Source organism: Procambarus clarkii, chromosome 29, assembly GCF_040958095.1.
Source record: "Procambarus clarkii isolate CNS0578487 chromosome 29, FALCON_Pclarkii_2.0, whole genome shotgun sequence".
Lineage (NCBI taxonomy): Eukaryota > Metazoa > Arthropoda > Malacostraca > Decapoda > Cambaridae > Procambarus > Procambarus clarkii.
The window spans coordinates 15670554-15683549 of record NC_091178.1 but is presented as its reverse complement, the minus strand read 5'-3'; the positions used below and the strand labels follow the sequence as shown (position 1 = coordinate 15683549).

Genomic DNA, 12996 nt, shown 5'->3' with positions numbered 1-12996 from the left:
AGTTGTTGAGCTACAATTAGGTAAGCAGGACAAATGCTGGTACAGTGGCAGATAAAATAATGCGACCCTCCACCTGTTTAGATAGTACATTTTGTAACTATGCGCACCACGGTACAAACATTGACGTTAAGGGCAATTAGATAGTAGAATTTGGTGCTATTCACTTTATAGTCCGAGTATAGCACATATATATGTACTATATTAGGCCTCATATAGCATGTATTAGGCCTAGGAAGGTTAGGTTAGTTTAGGTTGTCTTTGTAACATCAATGCAAAACCTTTCCCAGTTTGTCCAAATTCAATAGTAACAATTTCCACTTTCTAATTGTCCATTACGTCATATGTGTACTATGGTTCTCATCGTTACTATAAGTACTAACTAAAGAAGATGATGGGCTTAATTATACTGTATAGTACATATAGTACATATATAGTACATATATAGTATATATAGTATATACAGTACTATATAAAAGAGACTATATAGTATATACTATACTATATACTATAGATGGGCTATAGTACTATAAGTACTAACTAAACAGGATGATGGGATGAATAGTAACTATAGAAAAATACTCAACAAATTAAAAATTTTATTTTTTATTTTTGTTTATTAGTATTTAGCTCGCGAAAGTTTATATATATTGGAAGTGCAACTGGAAATACACTTAGACGTTAAAGTTAGGACTGTAATGCAACAATAAGTTAATTACAGGTATTTTAGTTTGGTTTTATTAAGAGTATGAAAGTGAAAGGAAGTGAATGATGTAATAAATTAACAAAGTTATGGAAAGTATTTGAGTGACAGCTAGCTGGCTAATAAAGAATATTATGTGGATATATAGAAAAGATAAATGTGAAAATAATTTATATATACAGAATATATAAATGAAAGAGGAAAATAGAAGGCCATTCTGGTTAGAGATATAAGTCAAACTTACAAAAGTTCAGATGTAAACTACAATACAGTATTTTGAAAGATGTTCTAATATACAACAAAGCTGCTGTTTTGTTTGGCATTTTTCATGTGGAAAATGGAATAATGAAGGGAGCCGGCGGCTGAGCGGACAGAACACTGGACGCGTGATCCTGTGGCCCCCGGGTTCGATCCCGGGCGCCGGCGAGAAACAACGGGCAGGGTTTCTTTCACCCTGATGCCCCTGTTACCTAGCAGTAAATAGGTACCTGGGAGTTAGCTGTCACGGGCTGCTTCCTGGGGGTGGAGGCCTGGACGAGGACCGGGCCTTGGGGACACTAAGCCCTGAAATCATCTCAAGATAACCTCAAGATATCTCAAGATATGAACATAAGAAAAAATAGGTTGGCAGATTTTCATTGTACCGTATTAATGTTAGGAACAATATGCACACTGAACACGAAAACCACTGTTATCCAGGTCGCTGCACAAGCTGATAATATGTTGTGTATTATCTGTTGTACTCTATATACTGTACTGTATTTCAGGCGTCTCTTGTATATGTTATTATAACTTAACAAGCAAATCATGCATGTCAGGGTTGTATCAAGGTTATGTTCTGTATTGGTGCAAATTTGCTGCTTTAATATTATCATTACAGTGGTTGATATCATTACAGTGGTTGTCGTTATCATTATATTGGTTGATATCATTACAATGGTTGTCATGATCCTTACAGTTGTTGATATCATTACAGTGCTTATCATGATCATTACAGTAGTTGTCATGATCCTTGCAGTTGTTGATATTATTACAGTGGTTGTCATGATCCTTACAGTTATCATTTGTATCATATAATACATTTTGACAGCACTAAGTATTTTTATCCCCCTGTATTTATTCCATGATATATTCTCTAAGACAACAGTTATCAACTAATTCCAGAAGAAATTCTCCCTTAACATCTTTCATTTTATTTGTTCAGTTAATTTGACTACATTTGAAGTTACCTATTGTACAGTATAGAAGTTACACCTATTTCTAAATATTTTGACCTAGATATACCTGCCTTGTATACTATACTATTTAATTTTGGTGGCTTAAATATTCCTACTATTAATTTTTTTTGGTATATTGAGTTAATTTCATCAAAGTTGTTTCTGTATTTGTTTTAGTTTTAAATTCTTGTTTAACACTAATATTAAAATTGTCTCTGACATTGACTGATATCCCAAGTTTGGGTAATAATCCTGACAGCTATAATCCCAACAGCCATAGTCCTTGTTGCCAAAATCCCTACAGTATTTTCCCTAAGTCCCGACAAGTCAAAATCCAAATACTGTACCAAAAATCAGTTTTTACCCATTAATATGAAATTCAACTAGAAATTCTCTGGAGTCAGCATTTATATGTGATCCTGCTACTGTAATTCCATTTGCAATTCTGTCCACAAAAGCATTCTTTGTTCAACACTTTTTCCCTTTTTGGGGGGTGTATATATGTAATACTGTACACCCTTAGGGCCTATAAACATTGTTTATTTAGTTTCATCATTCTTGGAATTTTATACATTGTATTCCCTCATTGGCTCCTAAGGTTTAGTTACAACATAGTGAGATAATTGCCCAAGGCGTGCATTTTAAATTTGTTTTTAAGCCTAGAATTTTGGACGCCTTATAATGGTGCTATTATGCACAAGGCACTAAGCAAGGAGTAAGCATGCATGTTGCATGTTAGAAGTGATTCTAAAAAAAAACCTTTGTCCCCACTGCATAAGAAATTGCAAACTACACAAATTAAAACAAACAACTTTGTACCTCACCCATGGCTGAACTCGTATAACTCGTGATCTTGCATGTTTGAATGGAGTGTTGACTAGCAAACTAAAGTTGGGTAACTCAAGGTCGGGTTTAACAGGTTTCACTGCACAGTACAGTATATAGAATTCCAGAGTTTCCTTTAAATTTTAATTAAAATGAAAGTGCTAGAACAGGTCCATTAAATTAGTCCTTAATATTTTTGGATATAGTGAAAAGATTTGCATATAAGTTAAATAGACTTGTATTAAATTGCATATTTAAAAATAGTTCAATATCTATGGGTTTGGAGAAAGCTAAGTTATTTAAAACAAAATTAATTAAAGGAAGCTATTTTTTTATAGTGCATAAAATGTATATCTCCATAATTTGTATCGGCTATGTACATTGAAGAGACACATTTAACAAGATTAACATGGGTGAAAATTTAATTTCTTCTATAGAAAACATGTTTGTAGGGTGTGGAGCTCTTGTGATTTGTGTATGAATTGACTGCACATGGAAGGGGTTAAAATGTTAAATTCCTGGGAATTTGCTGTTTGCACAAGTTTGAATTATTGTGAATATGTAATCACCTTTAACCAGATAAATTATATTTCAGTTTCTCACTGAATTAATGAGAATTCTCATAATTTAATAGGTGATTTTGGGCTTCTCTGAAGCCTATAGTTCAGCTTCTCACCCCTCTCCTCTTGTGGCAGGAACAGCCCTTGCTAATAGAAGATTTGTTGGAACAAGAAAAGCAAGAGCAGATGAAGCAGCAGAAGGCCAACCATCACCAACAAGAAACCTTAGGGCCAGCTGACCTAAACCTCAGTGACGTAGATTATGAGAAACTCAAAGCTGATGTTCTCTCCGTTGGAAACCCTTCAGTTGGCTTACCACCAATATCTGGTACGATAATTCATATTTTTTTATTTGTGTTTCCAAGATTAGATAAAATATTATGAATTCTTCATAATTTATACTATAGTATATTGCTTCCTATTTTCAGTACAGTAGATACTTTGGAAATGCAAGGGTTGTTAATATATTTTGGTATGGTTCCATATTAGATTTTGGTACATTTGTAATGTACTATCACTATTCATTACTCTGAATGTGTGTATATCACGAAAATAAACACGTGATTAAGAAACGAAAATAAACACGTGATTAAGAATGTGACAATGTCAGACCACGGAGGAAAATGAAACAGGAATTTCCTTAAGCACTTTCGTATATTAAATACATCTTCAGAAGGAAGATGTAGGGTATTCCTTCTGAAGATGTATTTAATATACGAAAGTACTTAAGGAAATTCCTGTTTCATTTTCCTCCGTGGCCTGACATTGTCTCATTACTCTGAATGTGAGAAATCGTTTGGTTGTTTTATTAATTTAGTTACCTCATTAATTTTAAAAAGCTCCCACAGGTTTAAAAATAAAACTTTTATTTTTTATTTAATGCAAATATTATTTTATGCATTCAGGTGCTAGCATTGAGAAAATAATAGTTTCAGGATGTGGCATACTCTGTTAAACACTTTAAACATAGTAGATAATTTATAGTAGGCTAGTTTGCTGATAAAGAATTGCCCTCTTGGTAGCAATATAATCATCATGGATAGCTAGAAAAAATAAATTAAAAGAACAAATCCGTAGGAGCCATGATGAGGGTTCGAACCTATGCGCTGGGTGTTCCCGGGCACATGCTCTAGACAACTATACCATGACATGGTTAAAAGGATTGCAACCTTGGGTACTACTGCACCCTTTAGGATTCCTGAGGCTTCAACTGAAACCAAACCAGAGTTGCACACAATTCCCCCCCATGCACTCTGGCTCTGTCATCTAGGAATGTTCTACCTCTGAGGGTGCAGTAGTACCCCAGGTTGTAATCCTTTTGATCATGTCATGGTATAGTTGTCTAGAGTGTGTGTGCCTGGAATACCCAGCAAATAGGTTAGAACCTTCATCACGGCTCCTATGGATTTGCTCATTGATGCATGATGATAGTGTGATTACTCTTTGTGTAATAAATTTAAGATTTCAGTATGTATAGATACTCAAAATTTTCAGATAACTACTGTAATTATAAAATATTTGTAGGATTTTTCTGAAAGATCCCTATGGCAGCTCCCTGTTGCACCCTCGCAAGTCGTTAAAAGCCTACCAGGAACCAGTGGCCAAAACTTTGCCACCTCACAGACACCAAGAGCTGAGGCTCCTTGATCACGCTCACCAAGAACTCAGCCACCAGAAAGGTACAGCTAAACAAAAAAGACAACAGCAAGGCAGATCTAAAAACTCAGAAAATGAGGCACCCAGCAGTTAGGTCATTCATTTGCTAGTAGCAACTAATTGCCAGGAGGCAGCACTAGGGAGATCACAGATCAGTTGGTGGAGCCCTTCACTTCAGTTTTGTTGTAAAGTGTTCTTGGGCCTCTCTGAGGGGGTCAGGTTCTGGTTCGTAATCCCTGGTAGGGTTACGAAGAACTCTGCGACTGATGACACTCAAATAGTATGGCACTTGATCAGTAAGATAGCTTCAGGGAGCCTCTGGGGCTCACCCTGAAACTGGTTTTTCATTACATTCAACGCTGGTTTTTTTGTAATGGGTGCTGCTGCAGAGGATTCGTTTCAAGTGTAGTGGTGCTTGTTCACTATGATAGTGTGTACTATGTTCAAAAATTATATTAAATTTTATTGGAAGGATTAATAGTGTTTTGTGCAATAGGAGGCCAAATACTGAATAGCGGTGGTGGTGTACGGCAGCCATACCAGCGTATTGTGGGTCCTCCACCTCCAGTCTCCACCCAGACAACCCAAGTACCAGGACCAGTCCAACCCATGACGCGCCCAGTGCGACCTCAAGGTGATCCTGGCATGCATCCTGGTAAGTGTGTGTGTTCCTAATTGTACTATATAAAATATGATACAAATATTAATCTCTTTATTGTGTGACAGTTACGGTTTGTGATCTAGGTTTGTATGCTTCTATCTCCAGCACCTTGGCATAAGAGGCAGACCAAATACATGTAGCCTATTTGTCTTCTTTTGCTTATATTAAATTTAAAATCATTGAGGAGATTAAAATAAGTTTCACCAAAAGTGTTAATGTAGTTCATTATTAATTACAGCTGATTTATCAAGGTGAGTCTTAGACTTTTATGCTCTCTTATCCTAGTCCACAAAATACTTCCAGATATATGAAGTGTATTTGGTCTCCGAGCAACAATTAAATATCTCTTCTAGCAATTCAATCTATACATGCAAGTACGTTTGCCGTGGACCCACAGCCAAATATAAAGAAGGGAAGACAAAACTTTATTCACTCATATTTGATACAGTTGGGATGTTGATGAATATATATATATAAGGTAGTTGGAACTTCAAACCCTGAATTTGTACAATTCAAACAATCATGTTTGAATTGTACAAATTAATATAATTATCACTCTTAACAAATTGTTTGGAAAATGTATTTGCCACAGCCCCCTCCCCACTGACCCGCCGGGGTGCTAGGCTGATGGTGGATATAGTGTAATAACAGCAAACACAAGTTTTTATTGATCTGAGAATGTAATATAAACTGTCACTTGATATGAGCACCATTTTTTTAGCATAGCGATGTTCCACACATTTAGTTATATAAATTACTCAAATTTCACACTATTGAATAATATTACCCCGTCTTTAGCAGTCCCCGTGGTGCAGTGGTAAAACACTCGCCCAGTGCTTCGTATCCTATTACGAAGTTTGTATGTTCATAAGGCCAGGGTTCGTATCTTGGCCGGGGAGGATTTAGTGGGCGCCAATCCTTAACTGTAACCTCTGTTCACCCAGCAGTGAATGGGTACCTGGTTGTTAAATGATTTGGCAGTCATTTTCAGGGTCATATCCTCCCCGACACACACACACACATCCTAAACTCCCCCCCCCCACACACACACATCACAAACTCCCCACACACATATACACCCACACCATCTGAGGACCACAAGAAGAACATTGTGCGAGAAGCCTATGTATTGCTTTACAATTTCAGAATTACTTTTAAATACATGGATGGCAAAATATTAAAGAAATTGTTCATAACTTTTGTGAGACCAAAGTTGGAATATGCCCCATTTTGTATGGTGACCATATCTTAAGAAGCACATCAACAAACTGGAAAAAATGCAAAGATATGCAACTAAATGACTTCCGAAAATGAAAGACAAGAAGTTTGAGGAGAGGTTAGAAGCATTAAATGTGCCAAAACTTGAAAATAGAACATAAAAAATGTGATATGATCATTGCATACAAAATAATAAGGGGAATCAACAAAATTTATAAGGAAGAATTCATGAGACCTGGAACTTCAAGAACAAGAGATCATAGACTTAAGCTAACTAAACAAAACTACAAAAGAAATAAAAAAAAATCACTTTTTTAAACTGAGTGATAGACAGTTGGAACAAGTTAAGTGGGAAGGTGGTGGAGGCCAAAACCGTTAGTACAGTAGTTTCAAAGCATCATATGATGAAAAGAGTGCTGGGAAGACGGGACATCACGAGCATAGCTCTCATCCTGTAACTATACTTAGGTAATTACACAAGCACATTCATTCATAAATATATAAATGAATGAATGAGATTGAGGGGGGTATAAATAGGAACTGCTGCCTTATAAGGGTTATTAGACCTGCATGTTTCTCAGTTCTTATGTTGTTAAAATAAATATGCTGTTTTGAAGGGTTATTACTCTCAAGGAGTAAATGTTTTTCCTGTTGTGTGTGTTGTGCTCTTTTTATCGAGAAGTTTTCATCTGTAGCCTCTCCTATTTGTCACATTGAACATTTTGAATAGTGGTTGGAGTTAAAGTAACCACACTTGTTCGGTAATTTTTGGTACTACAGTAAGTTGTTTCTCTGAGATCTGCCCTGTTGTGCATTTTGTAAAAAGCTGTCAGTCCTATGACCCTTACCCTATCCTGGTATTCAAGTTGACTTAGTTCTGGGATGATTTTTGTCACCCTGTATTGAACTTTTTCCAGTGATGTAATGTCTCTCTGTAGGTGTGGTCTCCATGCTTGAATACAGTACTCAAGGTGGGGACGCACACGGGATTTGTAAAGCTGAATGAGCGTCATCTTGTCATTATTTTTAAGGTACGTTGGATGATTCCTAGAGTTTGGTTGACTTTTTTATCCTGCTCCAAGCTGTTGTGCTGCTTTCAAAGATTGGTGACTTGTTTTGTGAAGGTCCTTCTCTTTTCCACAGATAGCAAGGCAATATTTTCAGTAGGATAACTGAGGCACATTCTTGTATTCGACATGTAGAGAAGCATTTTTCTATATAAAAGAGCATTTGCCCGTCTTTTGAGACTATTTGTTAAGTTTGTATAAATAATTTTGCATGACAGTACAGTAATGCTCTCTTTTGGCTGCCACCTTTCTGAAAATCTTGGTATCATCTACAAATTTGATGATATTGCTTTATATATTTTTGTCAATGTCAGTGATGTATATTACAGTGATGAATGTTTATGTTGATGTATAGTATGTAAGATATGGTGATTGGGACAGTTGTGATTATTTAACATGCATTCTGATGATGCATAATTCAGTAACGTGTGCTCTTATTGTAATAATGCAATATGCATCATTACAATACATAGGAGGAGGAGTGTCTGTGGGAAGTGTGTGTGTGAAGTGTGTGTGTGTGGGAGGAGACAGAAAGAGGGGTGGTGTGTATGGAGGAGGCAGGAGGAGTGTGTATGCGGGAGAATCCAGGAGGACTGTATGGGGAGAGATGCAGAAGTGTGTGTGTGTGGGATGGGGGAGAGGAGGCCGGCGCAGTGTGTGAGAGGGGACGAAAGCTAAAGTAGTGTGTTTGTGTGTGTGCGTGTGTGAGGAGGAGGAGGAGGACGGAGAAGGAGCATGTGTGGAAGGAGGCAGAATTGCTTGTGGCAGTTGGATTAATGGAAACCTGCCTGCCCAATTCCTCCTGCCCGATTTGACCAGCCCAAACTTTCCTGTCCGTTCAATCCTGCCTGCCCTCCTGCCTGCCCAATCCCAAAAATCAATCCTGCCCGTCTGCCCAATTCCTGAAATTCCTCCTGCCCATTTGCCCCATTCATCCCACCAACTAGCTTGATTCTTAGATCCTTCATTTCTACCCATCCAATCACTCATGGCCACCAGACAGATCCCTGATCCCTCCTCCCTTACTGGATGATCCCTCTCATCTGCCAACCCAATATCCTACCCACCCGATCCGTCCCACCCAGCAACCCGATATCCTGCCCACCCGATCCCTCACACCCGGTAACCCAATATTCTGCCCGCTGCCCTGCTCAGTTCCTCTCCACCTGATCTCTCTCACCCAAAAGCCTGATTTTAGTATCGAACTGTACATATTATGGAGTACTGTAACTGTATTCTGCGACCACTACATAAAGAAAGCCAGCCTGTTCTCCAGAAAGTTTGGTAAAAATAAAAATAAAAAACAAGCTGGAGGGGGCTGAATAGTGGCTCCTTATGGCTAGCCACACTGATATGGCCCAACACATGAGTCATATCAGCCCTAGAAGTCCTTAATAGCCTAACAGAGACCAGAGCCTGAAAATGGGCCTTCCCCATCATAGAGGTGCAGGAAGCAGGGAATCTGAAGAACACCCTCACCAAAGAAATATCCAGAAAGCCAGCAAAGCAAAACAGACAACTGCAAGGATCACAGAAAATGAGGAAACAACCCATCAAACTCTGCAAATGATTTTTCTAGCAGTTAAGACAAATCCCCCCCTAGTTACAGCTGGCCACCACCAGGTGGCAGCAGCACCACTGAGAGCTGCCGGTTTCCCACGTCAACATTCTGTACTCCTAATTTTCCAGCAGTTTGGACTGCTCATTGAGTCCTCAGTCTTTTGGGTTCCAACTATTTCTAGATCAGTGTTTGCTATCATTAGGACTGTCCTGTAGGGGCCCATTTGATTGAGCATCATTTCGGGATTGGGTTTGCATCACATAATTACCTAAGTGTAGTTACAGGATGAGAGCTATGCTCATGGTGTTCCGTCTTCCCTGTACTCTGTCATATGAATTTGAGAAGTTGGCTACTCCGTATTGTCACAACATGTTGAGAGGCCGTGTTCCGAGGCGTGAGTGGTCTCTAACCCCTTTTAGCCTTCGGTGACTTGCTAAATCTATCTTGCTGAGATTGCTCAATACAAATGGGTCACAAAGCTTCTGAAAGCCTCCTGGGCTTATCTAGAAAGAGGCATTTCATTACATTCAATACTGGTCTTTTTCTTTAGGTTTTTCTTTTCTTTTCTTAAGGTTAAGGTGTTTCTAGAGTACTTTCTGCTATGGCCTTTCATCCCTCAGTCAGGTTCTGTTGCAGAGAAGTGTTTCTTGGAGGCATTTCCCCAGGCTGGGTCTTGCCTGTGATTTGTCAGGGTAGACTTCCATTGTAGTACAATTCTCAGGACTTTACATTTTCTCCTGTCTTTGCCTTTTATAGTTGGTTTTGTTCTCAGGTATGGGGGATGGGAGCTTCTGCGCAGGCTTTTCTGGGGGGAGCCCCTACGGCTCCCTGGAGCTTATCGGGCTAATGTGTGTTATGTTAGACCGGGACATTAGCTATGGAGTTCAGACCTACCAGGGACCAGCGCCAGAACCTGGCCCCTTCAGAGAGGTTTCAGGGAGCAATGTCCCTTGAAAACCCCATATGGTTGGGGGTTTTCCGTATCTGCCATCGACCGGGGTTAGGCACCCAGAAAGGTAGGCGTAACAAAACAAACCCCACATGGTAAAAAACTACAACAAAAACCGAACAGAGAGGTAGAAAACTCCCTACAATCCCAAGGAAAACAATCAAACAATCAATTTACTGCCGCGCCGGTTGTCCGCGCAGCCCTCCCCTCCCCGGGAGGGGGAGGGGGGGGGCCCCGGACCTCACCGCGCCGGCTGCCGTCAGTTCGCAAGCTAGTGTCAACCGGGATAGACGCTTCTCTGGCCTCAAATTCCTTGGCGGTGTTTGCCTCGTGTGGCGTTCTCTGCTGTTGTTGTGGTGTGCGGTGGCCAGGAGTACTTCATCAGTGCCGGGGCTGCATGCGCCTAGGGCTTCCTTCCCTAGGCGCCCTGTGAGTACTGCCCTTGCGTGTCAGGGTTATCTTCTCTGGGGCGTTCGGGAACCGCTCCCGTAGAGGTTTTTGCTGCTCGGCATTTGCCTCGCCCTTGGGGCCAGCTGGGGCTTGGGGCCCTTGTTTGGCCTTGGGTAGGGAGTGGTTTTGTGCTGGTTAGGGCGTCAAGGTGTTGCGCGGCCTGCTGCCTAAGCGGCGACCGGTTCCTGTTGATCTGGGGACGGTGTACTTTTGCGGGGTTTTTCTTTTGTTTTGTTTTTGGTTGCCTGGTGGAGGTGCTGCTTCGTGGGCCCATAGTTCCCCTGGTATTGTTTTGGTGGTCCTCTGCTAGGCCCCCGTGCTTGTACACGTCCCAGGGGTTTTCAGTATTATCATTTACCCGTGTTTTGTTTGGGTTTCTTAACCGGTTAGCAACACCTTGCCCGGGCTTCCCGTAGTTGCTACCCTACGGGCCCTGGAAACCCCTGTCGGGGCTCGGGGACCCATGGAGGCGTCTCCCGAGTTCCAGCCTGCCTTGTGCGGGTTTGAAGGTTGCAGTGTGCCCTTGTCTCAGGGTGACAGTCACCTGTTTTGCCTCCGTCATGCTGCCTGTTGGGTCAATGACACCTTTGACCCGGAGTCTTGCGAGTCCTGTTCTCTGCTTGTGCTCAGGTTTTACTCTGAGGATGTTCCTATTAGAGTACAGGCAGCATCAGCGTTGCATGTTAGATTTAGGTTATTGCAACGCGCTAGGTCGGTTTCCCGCCTGGATGCCCCGAGGCTGCCCCGTTTTGGCTTTAGGGACCCTGACCTGGGGGCGTTGATTGCTATGGCTTTGACTCCAACGCCCTCTGGTCCTTCCCCTGTGGTTCTTCCTGCACCTCCCCCCCTGTGTCCGGCTCCGAAACGTATGCGGCTTTCGGCCTTGGCACAGGATTTAGTTGGTGGAGAGACTCGGGCTGCTTCGGGGGCTGCCCCATCCGGGTCGGGGACGGAGGCATTTGAGCCGGTTCCTCCTGCCGAGGCTTCTGGGTCCCACCAGCAGGCCCCCTTGTCTGCCTTTCCCTTGGACTCTACCTTTCCTTCAGGGGTAGAGGGTTTGGAGGACGGCTCTGCCCCGGGTCCCGACGTAAGGGATCCTGGGGCTGGGGAGGAGTCGGCCTGGGGGCCTTGGGCCCCCTGTGACCCCGCTTGGGTGCTTTTGCCTTCCCCACGGGGTTTATTGTTGCAGGGGGAGGGGTTTTCTTATCCTCCCTCCCTGTATGAGTATGATTTGGGTTCGGCTCCTCCCCGTGTTCGGTTCCGGGCGCCTTTGGGTACCTCGGCTCCGTCTTTCCAGGGGTTTGCTACTTCCCGTCTCTCCGCGAAGGTAGCTCGGGAAGCTCTTGCTGCATACCTCTTGCGAGACCCGGGTTATGCCTCCCCAATGGATCCGTCCTCGTTTGAGTTCGGTTCTTCTTCCCGTTTTTGGGTACGTTTGGAGGTTCCGGGGTCTTCCTGGCTAGCAGACTGCCCTTTCTTTTCGTTGGGGGCGTGGCATGGGTTCTGTCGGACCCGCACGCTTGATTGGCGCGAGACTGCTACTTTTATGCAGGTTTACCTGGGGGGCGAGTTTGAGCACCTTAATGCGTGCTTATTCGCTCCTGTGCTTTCTCGGGATGTTGGCCTTTTCCAGCTTCACGTGCAGGTTCCTCAGCTTTCGGCTTCATTGGTTGCGGAGGAGTTGCGCTCCCGTGGGCATTTGGCTTCGGTCTTGCGTTTCTTTTCCCTTCTCGAGCTCTCTTCTGCTTGGCTCGAGGAGGATGTGGGAGCGTTGGCTGAAGGGCCTTCGTCCGGGGCGCTTTCTTCGGCAGCTAGGGCGTCGGCTGCACTGTTGAAGCTCTTTGCGCCCATCCTGAAGGAAGCGGTGTCTCTGTTTTTTGCTTCTCGCCTCGCGTGCCGTCAGGCTGTGCTCGCCCTCTCTTTGGATTCCGCTTGGGCCCTGGCTCTTAGGTTTTCGTCTCCTTTTTGTCCGTTGCTGTTTGCAGAGTCTGCGGTGTCCCAGTTTCTGCATGCGGCTTCGGCTAGTTGTCGTCCTATGGCGGACTTGTTGATTCTCCGGAGCAGTCGTTCTCGGCAGTTTCGGAGGGGTCGTGCCAGGGTTTCGGTTTCCGCTGGTCGAGGTGGGCCTTTGG

The 12996-nt window shown here is 42.5% G+C and overlaps 1 protein-coding gene across 7 annotated transcripts in view; it reads left to right on the top strand.

Moving 5' to 3' along the window:
- The window catches only part of trr (trithorax-related), a 104999-nt gene that overhangs the window by 72367 nt on the left and 19636 nt on the right, over nt 1-12996 (top strand). For 4 of the 7 annotated variants that reach the window (XM_045753542.2, XM_069333534.1, XM_069333535.1 and 1 more), the window contains 2 exons: nt 3438-3630; nt 5455-5613. In XM_045753542.2, the coding sequence (XP_045609498.2) occupies nt 3438-3630; nt 5455-5613 (352 nt within the window). The remainder of the gene's footprint in view (nt 1-3437; nt 3631-5454; nt 5614-12996) is intronic. The other 3 variants (XM_069333537.1, XM_069333536.1, XM_069333533.1) reach the window with 1 other exon arrangement.